The sequence below is a fragment of the Pimephales promelas genome, chromosome 15 (genome assembly GCF_988280905.1).
Source record: "Pimephales promelas chromosome 15, fPimPro1.hap1.1, whole genome shotgun sequence".
Taxonomy (NCBI): Eukaryota; Metazoa; Chordata; class Actinopteri; order Cypriniformes; family Leuciscidae; genus Pimephales; species Pimephales promelas.
Window position 1 is genome coordinate 20,666,636 of NC_142783.1, and position 19,022 is coordinate 20,685,657.

The 19,022-nt window shown below is 36.4% G+C and overlaps 1 protein-coding gene across 1 annotated transcript in view; it reads left to right on the forward strand.

Moving 5' to 3' along the window:
- Nucleotides 1–19,022, forward strand: part of ttc27 (tetratricopeptide repeat domain 27) — an 86,455-nt gene that overhangs the window by 51,569 nt on the left and 15,864 nt on the right. Inside the window, exons 11-15 of the mRNA XM_039669515.2 lie at nucleotides 7,539–7,634; nucleotides 11,538–11,660; nucleotides 15,480–15,707; nucleotides 17,614–17,712; nucleotides 18,127–18,179. Coding sequence (XP_039525449.2) covers nucleotides 7,539–7,634; nucleotides 11,538–11,660; nucleotides 15,480–15,707; nucleotides 17,614–17,712; nucleotides 18,127–18,179 — 599 coding nt within the window. The remainder of the gene's footprint in view (nucleotides 1–7,538; nucleotides 7,635–11,537; nucleotides 11,661–15,479; nucleotides 15,708–17,613; nucleotides 17,713–18,126; nucleotides 18,180–19,022) is intronic.

The window sequence follows — 19,022 nt, forward strand, 5'->3', positions numbered from 1 at the left end:
TGCTTTAGCTTCCCTTTGGCTGCTTCCTGTTTCCTCTGTCATTTATCATGACAGTTTGTGTCCATGTTTTACTGAGGAAAAGCAAGAACAGTAAAACTGGGAAAGTGCTGATATGTTTGTGTTCTTGTTCATTTGTGTGGATTTTAGGAAGGATTGGAGAAAGGAATTTGTTGTTTCATTGAAATTTGTTGAAACAAGTCAGCTTGGTTCTTCCTGTCCTCCTGATCAAATTAAAATTTCTTGCTTCCACTGACATTCTGTGGAGCAGAAAGACTTTTTTTACAGAAACCAGTTAGTTTGTTCATTATGCCTGATTATTATTTTTTTTTTTAGTGAAGTTTGTTCATTGAAGGACTGTGAAAAAATCTTGCCTCTGCGTTGGCCCATCTCACCACTCAGAGACATCTGCTGTTTTGAATCATCTGTTCCCCTCTGAGGGGGGTTTACTGCTAAAGTTATGGTTTAAGTTTAGTGTCATCAGTCCCTTTTCAATTCATTTATGACAATTTAAGGAGCTCTTCCAAAATATAACCAAGAATTTACTACAGTAATTTAAATCAAGTATTGTAATAAATGCCTTTTTTCATTTAAATACATTTACTATTTATTATTATCCATGTGTTTATCAATTTTAATATTTATTAGAATGTTCTTTTATTCATCAGTTAATTCATTAATTATTATTAGGACCATGTGCTGTTTACAAATATCAGGTAAGTGTTGCAGGGCTTGGATGGTTCACCCAAAAATGAAAATTCTTTCTTCATTTACTCACCCTCAAGTTGATCCAAATCTGTATGAATTTGTTTCTTCTGCTGGACACAAAAAGAGGATATTTTAATAGTAAGGCTAACCAAGCACTTGATGGGCACCATTGGAAAAAATGGTGGGGGGAAAAATACAATGGAAGTCAATGGGGGTCTATCAACTGTTTGGTTACCAACCTTCTTCAAAATATCATCTTTTGTGTTCCTTTTGCTGTGGCCGATGATGCCATTCCTCTTTTTGATCTCAAGTGGAATCCATGGATGTGGCCGTGAGTGCTGCAGGTGATCATTAGTTAAGAGCTGAGAATTGAAGGGTGTGATCAGACACTGTCTGTATGAACATCTGACAGATGGAAGGTCATCAGCGGGCAGAGTTTGGTGTGACGCATTGCCCTTTACTTTTTTGATTGCTTTCTGTTTTTCCTTTAAGTTTTAAGTGTTTGCCCAATGGAACTGCTCTCTGACATCCCAAAACTCAATGTGACAGATCATTGGGGGAGTCTTGACATTAGGAGGCCACCCTGAGGGGCAAGTTTGTGTCCGACTGGAGATCACTGCAAGTCACACAAACACCTGTCCATCACAGAGTTAGAGAAACATGAAGCGCTTAGCAAATCCCACTGCTGACACCAGTGGTTTCAATCACCCTGAGAACGATCCCAGCCGAGCAGGCCCCGGAGCTATGGCGAGAGAGTGATGGCGCACTTTCCGGGAGGATGAAACACTTTAACAAAGTTCAACAGATGAGAGAGAGGGAGGAAAATTATGTCAAAAGTCAGTCAGGTAGCGTGTTATCGAGGTAAAGATCCACATGTACAATTTGCGCACACCCTCTTTTCTTAAACGTTTGAATGCCCTTTTTAAGATAATCTTTATGATGTTGTTCTTTTTTGTGAGTGATTTAAATATTGAAAATATCATGAATCAGTACTGCCCTGACATAACGGATGTTGACAAAAAAAGACTTGCTTGGTACAAATAGACCTCCTCAAAAGTTAACACATCCTTTCATATTGTGTGTTGCCTTAAACATCGGTGACAGTTTGCAGTCATTTTGTTTTGATTCGGATAAAACTGTAAATGTCATACAGGCAATATGGATTGGTATCGTTGAAATCAAAGAATAGAAACAACTGGAAAATAATAAGCAGTGTAAACTTTTTACCAGGTCGTCACACTTAGCAGCTCTGTGACGGCGATGGTGTTGCTGAAGTAAAATCAGACATCCAGAAGAATAAAATTGTAGATCTAAAAATCTTTTAGATTTAAAATCTTGCTCTTGATCGTTGTCAAGATCTCATGATTGTTTTCGAATATTGAACAGTCAAGACTAAGACTATGGTTTAATCAACTCAAGATAAAGTGCAAAAGCAGACTAAATTTTTATTTTTAGCTCAAAAAGTTCAAGGCCCGGTTGCATAAAAGCCCTTGAGTTAAGAAAACACCTAAGGGTCCACTCAAGAAACCTTATTTTCCCATAATTACTTAATTTTTTTTAATCCCATAATTTAAGTAATTTTAATTATTTAAAATCCTTAGTAACCATTTAGGATTAAAACAAGTCATCTGCTGAAGTCGATCGTGACGATTTCATGTTAATTGAGGAGGAAGTGCATTTTTAGCGATCAGAATAAGCCAGTTAAAAAGTATGACGTGAGGCTGTGTGTATTGTCAAAAATAAAATTTTGCTTGGGTTTTTTTTCCTCCGTCTTTTTAACGAATTGTTTTTTTTTCTTTGTTTGTTTGTTCTTTCGTGCAAGGCTGCAAAAACTAATCAAATCACCAAACAGACAAATTGCCATTGATGCATGAGTACAATACAATAACAAGTTGGATAAATATAATGCTACTTAATTCAGAAAGATTTTTTTTTTATTCAATTCAGAAAGATTTTTGTTTTGTCTTCATTCAATATTATTCCGCTTCCACTCTGAATAGTCATGACATTTTCGTGAATATTGCACTGACTCCTTATCTCCACTTCCTTGCTGAGTTCAAGCTTCACAGCGGTACTTGACAAACTTAATTTCCTCTGCCTCCTCTGGCCTTTCTTCTGAGATCAAGAATGTAAAGTGTGTATTCAGAAATGGCAGAAAGGCACTTCGCCTATGCGCTCGGCATTTTCTCACAGTTTAGAGTTGTCTGTATCTAGGCCACTGAGTGGGCCAGAACTTCAGAAAAGTTTTTATTCCCTTTGTGTATTCAGAATAGCAGAGTCTGGTGCATTGTTGGATTAGAGGCGCTCTTTGTGACCGCACAATTTGCCTGTTTGGGGCTTAACACCACGCGCTATCGACTTCTGCCCTCTTATTTTTCATTTAGGATTCCGGTCAAGCCCTGGCAGAAGTAGATTTCTCTGAACGTAAAATTCAATTTCAGTGCTTAATCAATAATATCCCTGAAATAGAAGTTGGCAGCTTGGTTCTCGGTATGGATTTAGGCATGTCACGGCAGCGCTGAAAGAAAAAAAGACTCATACTTGTATGGCGTACGGTATTTTTGGAGCAGAAAAAAGGTTTTTGAAGTAATTCAGATGTTTTAAAAAAATCTACAACAGATGCACACTGCAGTAAATGTATGACACACTGCAGTTCATTTTATATGAGTCAAGTCAAATTTATATAGCGCTTTTCACAATACAGATTGTATCAAAGCTGCTTCACAGTATCAATCAGAACAAAACATAAGTGTTTGTTTATTCATGAAAAAAGACAATCAAGATTGGTAGAGCTGATCAATGGTATGATGGGTCATTTAATATGAATGCAACCATACACCAATGCTTTACATCCAAAAACATCATGTAGCCTAAATGGTCTCCCTAAGCCTAAATGCAAGTCTTCCTCTGTGTTGCTACAGACATAGACTGAAAGCCTTTTGGATTCTAAAGCTTTTGGTTTTAGTAGACTAGTACTACACTAATACTAAGAGCTAAAGCAGCCCTTGTTGTTTTTTTAATGCGAGACTACAGTTAAAGGCCCCCTGAAATCAAAATGTACTTTTCTTCTTTTTTTTTTTTTAGCTATTAATATGAATATGTTAGCCTAACGGTTAACGAATAACACTGTTTGAGCGGAAATTGTCAACACATCATACAAAGCTGCACTAGGGTTGCCGCGGTGAGAAAAATTTCCCACCGGTTAATCGACGTGTGACAACACCGGTAATCCCGGTGTCACCGTGGAGGGCAGGGCGGGGGGTTAAATAGCTTTTAAATCAAGCGCGTTATACTTTCACTTTCGAAATAAGCGTCAATTGCTTGAATGGACAAAAAAACCCAACTCGCTGATAATAAAACTTTTATTTATAGACTTTTATTAGCATAACGAACGAATAAAAATAACCCCATGCATAGGCTGAAAAAAGTGAAAATCGGCAAAATGTGGGCCCAAACAAATAAGAACCATAAAACGTTTATTAACGAATAAGAAAATAAAATAGGCCTAAATAAATTACACAAAGTTTAAATGAGATAAAACCAATTAAAAAGAGACGAATATAAAATAAAAACTTCAAAACGGACCTTAGCCTACATAAATGACATACTTTCACTTTCGAAATAAGCCGTCAATTGCAATTCAGCGTCAATTGCTGGAATGGACAAAAAAAAAAAAAAAAAAACAACTCGCTGACAATAAACTTTTATTTAGACAGCACTTTTATTAGAATAATAAACGAATAAAATATAGACAGAACTTTTATTAGCATAACGAACGAATAAAAATAACCCCATGCTGAAAAAAGTGAAAATCGGCAAACTGTGGGCCCAAAAAAAATAAAACTTTTATTAACGAATAAGAAAACAAAATAGGCCTAAATAAATTAAACAAAGTTTAAATAAGATAAAACCAAATAAAAAGAGACGAATATAAAATAAAAACTTTAAAAAGGACCTTAGCCTACATAAATGACAGCACTCTAAAAAAAAGTAAAACACTATAAATTGGCATTTATTAACATTAATATATATTGGCCAAAATATTGCCAAACAGGCGCTTTTGCATTGCGTTTTGACACCAAATCTGTCGGCATTATCTTGCTTTTCTGTAATTTGACTCGTTCTCGTCTCCACACGTGCTAAATGGAATCCTGATGCTTGCTGATCTGTGACGTGACGGCACGCGTTGCGCAGTTCATTTTTAATTATAATGCTCTCTTCAGAACTAAATAATTGAAAATTATTATTTTAAATTAATTCAAATAAATATTTTAGCAAAAACGAATACTTTAAAAAAAAAAGTCAAGACATCGCGGTGTCACGGTGGGAAAGTGATGTCACCGGTGATGGGGCTTAAAACCGGTAACACCGTCAACACCGTCTATCGCGGCAAGCCTAAGCTGCACATTCCAAGGCACTTGGACACAATTGCAATGTATGGATTTTGACTCCATGGGGCATATTCTTTCCCTCCTCTTTTAAAGCATGCTGAGTCATGACGCATGCTCAGTGATGTCATTTCCTTCTGTAGCTGTATTTGGCTTTTGGAGTTCCTCCATGGAAAGGTTTGTGTAATTCAAACTAAACTGCCAAATTGTCAACTGTAGGGGAGTTTACTTTGCCCCATTTTGTCTAAAGCACACTGCTGAAAAAAAGCACACAGCCTCCACAGCTGTATCCCTCAGCCCCCCTGATCGAAAGATTAGCATTTATATATTTCAGGCATTTTCCATCCATGGAAATGCTAAATAAGTAAAATTAGTTATCTGCTACCCACAGACAAGCTTTGCCATCCTCCATAGAAACTGATTGTATCTACTCAGTCGGAAGTTTTATTTCCAGATGATTTCTTTCAAAGTGAACCCCAACTAGAACTGGAAAATTACATCTATATTGGAGTATTTTTTCATCCGTTTACGAAATGCATTTAATGGAATATGCAATGTTTCCTCACTTCTGTTTGATTCCAGAATGTTCTGGAACTGAAATGTTGCTGATATCCATTCCACATTGGTATTTACAGCGTTTTGGGTGGACATTTTTAAGTTGGTACAGTTACAGTGGGGACAAGTATTTGATACACTGCCATTAGTAACACACTATGCCGTCAGGTGACTTTTTATACAGGTAACGGGTTCAAACAGGTGCAGTTAATACAGGTAATGAGTGGAGAACAGGAGGGCTTCTTAAAGATAAACTAACAGGTCTGTGAGAACCGGAATTCTTACTGGTTGGTAGTTGGTCAAAATACTTCTGTCATGCAATAAAATGCAAATTAATTACTTAAATTTTTAGATTTTCTGGATGTTTGTTTTGGATTCCGTCACTCAGTTGAAGAGTGCCTATGATAAAAATTAGAAATACTTGTGCAAATACTTGTTCTCCCCACTGTGTAATTCCATAATGTGTTTGTGCCTTGTCCTCCTATTTGTGCCAGTTGCAGTCCAAATGTACATATTAATTTGACACCCTCAGCTGTCAATTATTATTTGTGGGGAAATGTGATAGACATCGTTCTTTGCTTTTATTTTCACTATTTAGCAGGCAAGAATGGCCATCAGCTTCCAATGTGCATTTGTGGAATTGTGTGCATGTTGTACACAGCTGCATTGTGTTATTGTGTTTTGTCTTGTTGCTTTTTGAAATATTCGCACTTGTTTGTGAACAGAATGAGTGTTGATCTTCTCACTGGAGACTCAAACAGCAGGCCTGCACATGCTTTAACTGAGTTTACACAGCAGTCAATCCCTGTAGCATTTCTCAGTGGAGAGCAGAGAGGCGTCTTAAAAAATAAAAATAATAAAAATGCTGTAATTTTGGCATGTGCTGGCACATCTATTTGTTATTGCTATCACTCTTGGAATGTGTTGGGTTTTTTTTATCCTTCTAGATCACTTTTTTCCATCTTGTTAATGATTTGAAAATCTATTTAGGTCTGTGTGGCGAGCAATAAATTAAAGCAAAATGTGAAGGGTTGACTCACTGGAATATTTTTTAAGTTGTTTGCACCACAATGCATTTTAATTGCTTGGGGGTGTTTATCACTTTCAGATATCACACCAAACACGAAGCACATAAAAATACTCATTATATTGATGTCTTTTGTGTTCTAGGGAGGTCTGTAATTCATGGAGATTTGTGTTCGTGATCCGTGTTAGCATTCCCAGTCATTTTAATGGTACCCTCCAAAAGTATAGGATTTTAGATTTTGGCTCATAGGTGCTTAATTCTATGAACTACCTTGTATTATTTGTAGCAAACTTGAAGGAAAATCTTCATTTTTAGAATAACACGCTGCCTTAAACAGATGTGCTGCGATAAGTGATCTTTTTCATGTTATCAGTTTTTGTCCTAACCAGCTGTGGCGATTCTATTTTAGAAATGATTTCTATTTCTGCAAAGTATATGATAATATAAGGTGCTGCTTATGTGCTTTTATTCAAGCTTTTAAAAGCATCTTATGCGAGTTTAAATATCATTTTGTGTCTTATACCAGTACTGAAAGCAACAATGGAAACCTCGTATGTATTTTAAATAATGTTACAATTGTGTAATACTCATGAATTTGATTATGTAGTCTATTATCCATCCCATTGTGAGTGCCATCGAGAGCCAGACAACGTTCTCTTCTGACTGGCCGATATTTTTGATGTACTTTATCGCATCTCTGGTATTGACAGACAAACTATTTGTTGTTGGAATCTTATCACATCTCGTCTGGTTAGGACATTGTGTAAACGCTATGGCAAAGAAGAAAAATGTAATTTGTGGAAGTAGCAATGCTTGAAAAATGATAATAAATGTCCCCTAAATGTCGTTTTGTTCTGTTTCAGACCTTGGTGGATTTCTTTAGTGAGAAGAATTGTCCCGTCACTGAGAGACTAAAGATGTTCTACACTTGCCGGGCGCCTCCTCTCTGGGATCTACAGGTGACCTGAATTCCTGTTTGTTTAATTGAGGCTTCTGGTTTCTCAAAATGATTGTTTTAGAATCATTCATAATGTCACATTTATATTTATTCATTTAGCAGACGCTTTTTTCCAAAGCAATTTACAAATGAGAACAGTCGAAGAAGTTAAACTAACAATAGGACAACAATATGCAAGTGCTATGACTCTTCCCAGTTTAATCTAACGCAGTACATGTACTCTTTTTATTTTAATTTTTCTAAATAGATATAGCACTCTGTAAAAATGTTGGTTAAACTTAAAAAAAATAAGTAACCTGGTTGCCTTAATTTTAAGTTCATTAAAATGGAAAAATGGAGTTAATACAATGAAGGAGATTGATTTAATCATCAGAAACTTATTATGTTATATTATGTTATCTGAACTACATAAATTATCTAAGTTGATTTGACAAAAGAAATGTTGTGATTACAAATCATGAAAATATTTTTTTTACAGTGTAGAATAGAAGAGAAAGTATTAAAGTGGGGACTTTCCATAAACCTTTTTTTATTCAGTGACACTAATTTAATTATTAACGAACCCGAAGCAGGTGACATTTTTAAATGATTAAAGATGGTTTACTTATGAAACTTTGATCTTTCACAAAAATGTATTTTTTTTTAATACTTTTACTCTCCAAAGTTGGTCCAAGAAACAAACAAACAAGACAACAAATACAGACCAAGAAAGAAGTTCCTGTGATGTACGTACTTGCGCAGCATTTATAATAATCAATCTCTTTAAGTACTCATTCTCTCCAGTGCCTTTGTTACTGTAGGTCTGGAGAGCTTAGTGTTGAATGAACAAACAAACAAACAAAACTGTGTGCATCCGTGTATTCAGGTTCAAATATGGCTGGGCAAAAAATGCAAGTCTTCCTCTGTGTTGAAATCCTTAGACATGTTTGCGAAGATTTGTTTACAGCGTGTGTCATCCTCAGACTGTAAACGAAGCTCAGGCGCACTGATAACACGTCAGCAGCATCTTACGTCATCAGCGTCACTGAACGCGGATTGACAACAGAACCGGAAGAGAATGCAATGCTGAATAAAGTCGTAGTTTTTGTTATTTTTGGACCAAAATGTTTTTTCGATGCTTCAAAAAATACTAGCTAACCCACTGATGTCACATGGACTACTTGGATGATGTCTTTATTTCCTTTTTGGACAAGAACAGTATATCAAACGTACATTTCCAATGGAGGGACTGAAAACTCTCGGACTAAATCTAAAATATCTTAAACTGTGTTTCAAAGACTTACGACATGAGGGCGAGTCTTTAATGACATAATTTTCATTTTTGGGTGAACTTACCCTTTAACTGGGACCCATTAGACCCTCAATTGAGTTTTTCCCCTACGTTTTCTCATCTTAATTATGTCTGAATTTATTCCCATGTAGGGAATAATTCACATATAATAAAGCCAGATTACCTGAGTTAATTTGAAATGGAAATGATTGACTCATTTGTTGGTGCCCAAATTGATTTGCTTGCATATTTTCGCTCATTACTAGACTCGCAAGTGCATTGAGCTAATCACCTCAAATGAGCATGGGCAGCCATTATTTATTTATCTACTTCTCAAAAACCCATTTCGGTAAACACAACAGCTGGGTTATACAGCCAGTGTTGTGTCAATAAGAGATTTGGCAGATAGAATATGAAATTCATTTCTTGTACACGGCGAGGGCATCCAGGGATACGGGACGATGAGTTCATTTTGACAGTGCTTGTCAGGTAATAGAGCAACCTGGAACTATCCCTTCCTGTCTGATTGGGCAATAATTGAACTAATGAAAAACAAACAAATGTTTCCTGAAGTGAGAGATTGTTAAACAAGTGAATAAATCATGGGGAAAAAAAATTGTTTGGTGGATTGTAACAAGCCAGCATGGATGAAGGGTTTTGAAAGAAAAGGAATGAAATGACTGAATGGAGAAAGAGTGAGTGGGTGGAGGCAGAGATGGATAGATGAAAAGAAGGGAGGGCTGATGTGATCAGTCCTGTGGATGACATTGCTCGCGCTCTGTGTAATAACAGTGAACAGCAATAAAGCTGGAATTGAAGTCGCTTCTATTGCTGGCAGGGGAATAGAACGCAGCGAAACTGCAAGCTAGAAAGAGACGAGAACAGCATGCAGCCAGAGAAAAGTTGTGTGTGTGTGTGTGTCAGGGTAAAGAGATGGCAGAGCCTTGTTTTGCTTTGTTTTTTGAAAAGAACAGATTTCTGAAATTGTCGGATTTGCTTTCAGGCTGGATCAATTTGGCATGTATGAATCAGTACATTGTTTTGTGTGGCAGATGAAATGAATGATGAAATGAAAACAGAAAAGTTGCACAAATGGGGCTCTGACAATACTGTACCACTGCAGATTAAACTAGCAATTAACAAATTCAACTAAGTAAAATTAGGCAAATAAATAAGAAACATGAAACTTGGAAAATGCAGAGCACAGCTCTGTCTGTGTGTGTGTGTGTGTTTGTTTCTCTTTCTTCCGATTAGTTAGTATCTTCACGTTTTATCTCCTGTCTGATACATCACATGATCACCGGAAGCCTCACCGGTGTATATATCTAGATTTTATAGGTACCCATAATGCCTGTAGGACGTGATATGCCACTGGAGGTGGGGGGAGGGGATTGTCACAGGACACAGAAAGGTGAAGGAGAAATTGAGCTCGAATAAAACATTTCCTGCAGTGAAACTGCTTGCAGCTACGTGTTTGTGATTTCTTGCTGATATCACAGGTCAAGGGTGAAGTCAGTTCAGTGCATGTTTGCTGTCCACAAATATAGAAGTTTTGCATATCATAATCATCACTACTGTATATGATCTCCAGTCGTGTCAGTGGACATCTCAGTATGATTATTAACAAAAATACATGGACGTGCAGTGGACGCAGCCTGCGACTCTTGATCCATCCGTTCTCAAATGACCAGGGCTGCGTTTCCCTAAAGCATCGCTGGCCTAAATTGATTATAGAGACCTTTGGTGGCAGTGGTTCTACGATCAATATGTTTTTGGGAAATGCAGCCCTGAATGACAAAAGGAGTTGAAAGAGTGTAAACACATTTGACCTGTCGCATTCCTTGGAGACAGACGAAAGTCATTAATAGCACAGATGTGTATATATAGCTGCTGCATGTGAAGCGTGACATCGTGGAGATTGATAGATGGTTGTCCTCGGAATGCATCCTTTTAGAAAGTGAGTGAGAAAAAAAAGATGAGAGAAAAGATGGTGAGAGACGGAGCATACTGTATCCCTAATTTATTTTATATTTTATCATATTGTGTGTGTGTGAATAAATAATGTGGATGTAAGTCGAGATTTGAACTTTAGTCCCCATTCAGTCTATATAAAATGTAAAAATATGTTTAAAAAACTATTTTAAAGTACTGCTTTGGTAATTTCAAATAGGTCACAAACTGAACTAGGACTACCTTGGGAAAAAAAAACCCTGGTGATATCTACACTGTAAAAAAATCACAACATTTTTTCTTTTGTCAAATCAACTTAAATAATTTATTTAGTTCAGATAACATATAATTTTGAGTTTCTGATGATTAAATCATTCTCCTTCATTGTATTAACTCACTTTTTGCAGTTCAATCAACTTAAAATTTTAAGGCAACCAGGTTACTTACTTTAAGTTAAACCAACAATATTTTTTTTTACAGTGTATAGTTTAACTATAGTGCAAAGATAAACCAGAGTGAAATGAAAATCACTCAACTCATTACGTTTATTTGTGTATTTTTGATTTTTAGACTGCGTCCACATGCTAAATGTATATTTTATAGTGCCTCCCACATGCTGTGTGTATTTACAAGCAGGTGGACCATATGTTGACTGATCTTGGATTACTGTTTGTGTGTATGTAGAGGCAGTTGGCGAGTCTGTTGACAGATTTGGGCCTGACGAGTTCTGCGCTGCTGATCTATGAACAACTGGAACTCTGGGAGGATGCAGTTGTCTGCCTGGAGAGGATGGGACAGCACGGCAAGGTAACCAATCAGTTCAAATGAATAGTCCTGCCTCAAACTTATGCCATTGGTTGAGCCAATGGTGCCATGCCAGACCGATCGTTATGTTCAAATGAACAGATCAGTGCTTTGATTGTCCCATTTGACAGTGTTTACTCTTCAGGGAAATCAGTCTTCAAGTGAATTACTTACCGTTGTCTCTACATATTAGGATGGGATAAGAGAAAATGACGACTTTTAAAGATCTTGAAGAGCAATTGATTGCAAATTTTTGCCCTCACATCCATCTCTACTTTTTTTCTTCCCCTCATGCTCTAACAACGTGCGTGTCTGTCTGTCAGTGCAGTTTTCTGGGAGCTTTTTCAGAGTTTTATTAAGTTACCGTCCACTTTGTGTACCAATCAGATTATAGGGTACCTCTGAGGTCAATAAAACCACCCAATCACCCCCAATCTGAGTTGTAATACTATAAAAATGTACTCCACTCCACTGTAGTACCTGAGGTACTGTATCACTCTACTTTTCCCTGCACTCATGTTAAAGTTTAAAGTCATAAACTGTAGCTATGCATATAAAATAACGTATGAGATAGAATACCGAGACAGATGTAAGGGAGTGACGCTTCATATGAGAGGAAAGAAATTGGTGAAAAATGAGAAAGTGAGATAAGAAAAAGGTGTCTATACAAAACAGCATGGCTGGAATTTTTTTTCTTTGTTAGTTTTTCTGATGGATTCATCCATGAGATACTGTGTTTGTTTAATGAGTGACCATCTTCAGAGCATGAAGGACTTTGGGATATGTACTGATGTTTATTTGATTTGAGTTAATTTCATTGTCCCACTAGAGTTTGCATGTGTAGTTGCAAATTATTGTTGGAATTTACCATTTGTGTCCTCTTACATTTTGCATTACATACATTACAAGAGCCAAAAATCCCAATTATTTCGAATCATTTTGCATTATCTTCAGTTATTTTGTAGTTTTATCAACAAAAAAACAAAACATCCTTTAGATTGTTACAATATTACACAAAGGAACAGACATTGCATGGATTCAATTCGCAATAAATTCCACCCCTTCCTCTTTAGGCAATTATTGTCCATTTGAGTCTAAATTGCATTTAATACCTGAAGCTCTAGATGTTTTCCCTATTTCAGCACAAATGGATAACAATTCAGCAGTTATAGTATTTATTTCGTTGTAGTAAAGTTTTTAATTAACTGATTTTAATTAATAAAACCATCTTTTTTTCCAGGTTTCTGTCAATTGTTTTTAGATACACATCCAAAATACTGCACAAAAAAAAATGATCGAGATCTCATACTGTGTGTGTGTGTGTGTGTGTATGTAAATATCTCACATTATACTTTATAATGGCTTCAGAATACTTATAAGATAGTGGTGCTTTTAGAATGTTTTTGTGCCTTTCGTGGGGCTTAACAATAACACAGAATAGCATATCGGATTTGGATCGGCCTCACCTGATCGATATCCGGCAAAAATAGCAATGCACCAATCCGATACTCAATACTCTGCTCCGATATCGCTATTTTTGCCGGAATGTTTCAGTTTCCCTTCTGAAAGTGAAACTGGCAACCTGGCTTGGATTAGGATCCATTTGTGTTGTTGCCAGTCATGAGATCCAGCCGCCTGCAGCCTCACTGTGCCTGACTGGGGAACACAAACTTTGTTATTTGTGGCCAATGGGAAATGTGCAGTTAATAATGGCCCCAAGGAGCATTCAAGTACTGTCAAAACCATGGGGCTCTCTTTCTCTTCTGTATTTCTCTCTCTTGGCTGGTCTTATCAGTGTTGTTCTAATAAAATGGAAATATGAGACTTTTTGTACCCAAGTAAATAGCTTATTCATCCTCTGTCTGGGCCTTCAGGTTTTACTTTATGTAACTATTGTGTTGGGTAGGAAGAGATATTGTTCCCTCTTCTCAAATTATTTGTTCCCACGAAAATTAATAAGTACCCAAATAGAAGTGCTGAGCAAGTAATGTGAATTTTATTGCCGCCCACCTCATCTCTCCCACTACGGCTTCAGTTCTAAGCGTTTGCAAAAAGCCCTTTATCCTTCCATCCCCATGAGCACTTGCAGGGGTGGAAGGGCAGGAGCCGATGAGAGATGCACTGTGTAATATAGCGCAACGTCCAGCTTATTTCAGAGTGAAGCCACATTCACAGTGACTGTTTAAGGGCATGTGTTAACGGCAGCAGAATTTCACCAGCTAGATCTGGAGAATTTTACATTTAGAGACGTTGTCAATCCTATCACGTCAAGTTCTCATGTTTAATTCGCTTTGTGGCCATAGCCTAGTGGTTCTCGCACTCTCAATATTTGAAGGTCATTGTTTCTCATGTTGGAGACAAGGTTTGAGACTGCCTCAAAATGTTCTCCAAAATAGTAGTTTGTCATCTGTCTTGTTTGAAAATTTATTAGGGATATTGTTTGGCCTTTTTCTACTGAATTATGATTGTTAATGCTCATTGCTAGAAAAGAACAAACACTTGTCAAAACTATAAACTGCTAATTTCTTTTATGTTTGGTTGATTTTGGATACTAGTCTGCAAGTCTATTATACTAGTCTGATGTCTGCAAGTGATTTTTATTTATTAATTAATTTGTTTTCTTTAGGAACCGTTTTAGTAATGTGCTTAATAGTGATTATAAAAAGAATATAGCAACATCAATTGAATATTTGTCATCAATTGAATCTTTACACACTATGGCCAAAGGTATGTTGACACCCAAATGCCACACCCAATTGCAAAACCTTCAGCATTAATTGGGATTGAGTCCTTTGTGACAGCTTACACTCTTGTGTTAAGATTTTGCACTAAAGTTTGATCAATTTTGTGGTTTTGCTCCTATTTAGGCACAATTATCGGTAACACTTTACAATAAGCTCCCACTACGTAAGCACCAGAGAAACGTGGGCGCCATCATCTTTAGAATATTGTCTTTGAACTTCCGTTTTTGCGGTCGCTCTGTATATTTCTATGGCATCGCTGTCGAGGAGTAATTAGCTGGTGAAGTGGATTTACTTATTGTAGAGTTAACAATAGTTATCATGAGCATTGTAATGTTTATCATAAGCATTGTAAAGCAGATGTCTTAACAAATGTCGACCGGGAATTTTTTTACGAGCAGTTCATTCATACCTATGCAAGATCGCTGTGAAAAATACAGACCGTAAGTCAAAAGACAACAAGCGCAATGCTGAAAAGGGGCGAGGCTACATACATAAGGTCTATACTATTGAGCAGTTGAATGCTTAAATCTGATTGGTTGACAAACTTATATAATAATAACATGCAAGCTACATTTATAACCAATTTTAAGATGAAATGAGACAGATAGAACAGATACAACTTTTGATTTTGAAATCATCATGAACTAAGATTAATAAATGATTTACAAGTATTTTTTGTCATTAGTTCATGTTAACTGATTTAGTTAACTAATGTTAACAAATGGAACCGTACTGTAAAGTGTTACCAAATTATCTGAATGGTCCAATTCATCCCCAAAGGTTTTCAGTAGAGTTCAGGTCTAGCTTCATGCACGACATTCCAGGTCTTCCACATCAGATGGAGTAAATCATGTCTTGCTGGAATAGAAAATACCCTCCCTAAATTGATTCCAAAAAGTTTCAGCACACAATTCCCTAGAATGTCTTATATTGGATGGCATTTTAACTGAAATTAAGGGGCCTTGTCAAACCCAATAATTAGAAAGAGGTGTCCACATACTTTTGGCCATGTACGTTTTCCAATTTGAGGATTAAATTAGTCAAAGTTGCTTTAATCTGCTGGATCGTTCTCTTTCAGGCGGAGGAGATTTTGAGACGTGAGCTGGAGAAAAAGGAGACGCCGTCGCTTTACTGCCTGTTAGGTGATGTGCTGAAGGATCCGCAGTATTACGACCGTGCATGGGAGCTTTCCAAACACCGCAGCGCACGTGCCCAACGGTCCAAAGCTCTGTATCACCTGCGCCACAAAGAATTCCAGCAGTGCGTGGACTGTTTTGAACGTTCACTGCGAATCAACACAATGCAGGTATGATGTACACTTGTGTGTAACTTTATAGTACTTATGTCTTCAAGTTTGCAGGAAAGTAAGAGGCATGGTTAACTACCCATACCCCTTTTCCACTTAAATGATGCAGGTGTTCAGCTGGGGAATCTGCAAACTTTTGTCAGAATTGGCCAGCATTTCTATAGACAGTTATGCTGTCATTCGGTTCCTACACAACAAATAAACCTTTACAAGTCTTACGGGTTTTTAAAACAAATTTACATTCAAAGTCATTTGAGTTTCTATTTAGAGTTCTATTTAACCATCAAAAGTTATAATAAAGAAAATTTTTAGCAATAAATTCCAATATTATTTGTAAATAATAATAATAGTAGTACTAGTAATAATAAATGGAGAGTCTTAAGAACTTAAATATTTAACATTCATAGCATTTATTTAGTATTTTTATGGCACTTTCAACATAATGCTCAGCACTTGGTCAAATAACTAATACAATTCATAAAATCATTTGCAGATATGGAAATTGATTGCCATTTTAGACAAACAGGCACAATAAAATGGCTGGAGCCAAGAACAAGATTTTAGTTGTAATGGAAGCAATCTATTTTTTTTTTATTTTTTTTTTTTAATCATGTTGGACATTGTGGTCACACAGCTTTCGCTATCATTTATAGAGAACATGTTGTGTGTGTGTGTGTGTGTGTGTGTGTGAATAAATAATGTGGATGCAAGTCGAGATTTGAACTTTAGTCCCCATTCAGTCTATATAAAATGTAAAAATTTGTTTAAAAACTATTTTAAAGTACTTCTTTGGTAATTTCAAATAGGTCACAAACTGAACTAGGACTACCTTGAAAAAAAAACTCTGGTGATATCTACACTGTAAAAAAATCACAACATTTTTTCTTTTGTCAAATCAACTTAGATAATTTATTTAGTTCAGATAACATATAATTTTGAGTTTCTGATGATTAAATCATTCTCCTTCATTGTATTAACTCACTTTTTACAGTTCAATCAACTTAAAATTTTAAGGCAACCAGGTTACTTACTTTAAGTTAAACCAACAATATTTTTTTTACAGTGTATAGTTTAACTATAGTGCAAAGATAAACCAGAGTGAAATGAAAATCACTTAACTCATTACCTTTATTTGTGTATTTTTGATTTTTAGGCTGTGTCCACATGCTAAATGTATATTGCTGTGTGTATTTTAGTTGCTGTGTGTAAGTTTAAAAATGCGAGATTGCAGGAATGAAAAGAGCAAGATCTTATTTAGATTGCTGTGTCATGCGTAAGACTGCAGAACACAAGCACAGCAGTCAAACACATCCATCTAGCATGTTTATCTAGAAAAACAATGGAAAAGCAGTGCAGGGGAATACAAAAACGTGTTCTGTGTGAACGTGACCACATGTTGACCACACATGGAGTGCTGATGGAGAACATGAGAAACACTGAGGTAGATAAAGAGCTAGACGGCATGTGGGTGAGTGCTATCAGGTTCATCCACCACAGAGCCAAAAAAAGTGCACAGCTTCCTCTTTTTTTTCCCCTTACTCATTCTTCATTCCTCCCTTCATCCATAATGCAGAAGCACAGGCAGCAATAAGACAGAGTAATCTTCCTGAGGGACTCATTGATGACCCCAGCGTGATCTTTAACACTGGCTCGCAGCGTTGCCTCAGGGCGTTTTGGAGCTAATACTGCCTACAGGCCTAGAGATGGAAGTTAGGACAGAGGAGTGTCTCCGAGATGCAAAGATTCCGGAAGAAACTGAAGATTTAAAATACAAGAAAGAGACCTATTCCTAGAGGTTCACGGGCTCAAAGAACATCATTAATTTTTAGGACAGAGTAACACTTTTAAAAGACGAGCGGGGTACTTGGAGTCTCATCAATTTTCTCTCCATCTTTTATCTCTACAGTTGGGTGTGTGGTTCTCCCTGGGCTGTGCGTATTTTGCACTGGAAGGCTACGAAGGGGCCGCCAAAGCTTTTCAGAGATGCGTCGGACTGGAACCAGATGTGAGTCGCACGGTCCTTGAAAGGAGATCAGTGTCATATGAACAAAGCAAAGGGCTTGTGCTTAGTTATTCAGTACTTGTGCTGTCCAATCTGATTTATGTCTTTTGTAATCAATAGATCGTGTCCACGAATGCCTCCCTGTTTTGTGCTTTCAGGCTTCTACTCACTTTTATGCATCTGTATAAAGATCTATAAAACCAAGAATACTATTATCCAGCACAGGAGCCTCGTATGCTCCTAATGGTGTACTTAAAATTCAAATGTAGTCAAAAGGCAGGTGTAATACTCCATCCAGGAAACGAGTAAACAAGCTGTTAGGAAATATTCTCTAGATGTTTAGATGTTATATGGTTTATTTTGATAAATGATTTTCACCCGTGGACCTGACTCTGATCGTTACTCTCCTACATTTAGAATTCAGAAGCATGGAACAACCTCTCCACGGCCTACATCAAGCTGAGAATGAAGTGAGTATGAGTGTCAGCACTGAAAAGAAGGGCTAAATCAAAAAAGCAGTTTTTTCTGGTGTTTTATTCCAATAAGAGTTGAACCAGCATTTTCTTTTATTTATTGCTTGTTTGCAATAAATACACTAATAGGTAGCCACTTAAACTTTTCAACAATATTTGGATGAGCTGTGATTCCAAAGGCATAATAATAATAATATAAAATATGTAGTATTTTGTCAGAATACATGGCATCTTTTGAATACTTGAATAGCCATAATTTTGAGTATTTTGAAGTTATTATTTATTTTTTTATTTTTGCTGGTGTTTTTTTTTTTTTTTTTTTGTACAGCATGGATGCATTATATTAATCAATAGTGACAGTAAAGACAATTTAATATAAAACATTTCGATCATACTTTTGGGTCCAATTCTCATTATTAACTAACTATTAACTTTTGCCTCAAACTCCTAATTACTGCTTATTAATACTTACTATAAGTACTAATAAACATCCAATGTCCTAGTAATATGCATGTTAATAGTGAGAAATGGACCCTTAACTAGTGCCACTATATATTTTTTTTACTTTATATTCATCAAAGAAAAAAAATCACATTTTCACAATATTAAGCACAAACGATTTTATCGTTTTAAAAAAAAGTAGTTTCCTGGGCAGTAAATCAGCAAAATAGAATGATTTCTGAAGGATCATGTGACATTGAAGTAACACTGAATTGCTGCTAAAAATTAATCTCGTCCATCACAGGAATAAATTGCATTTTAAAATAAATTTAAAGTTTTAATTGATCAGGTATTAGCTAAATAATAGCTCCCACAGCTCCCACACACTTATCTCTCACT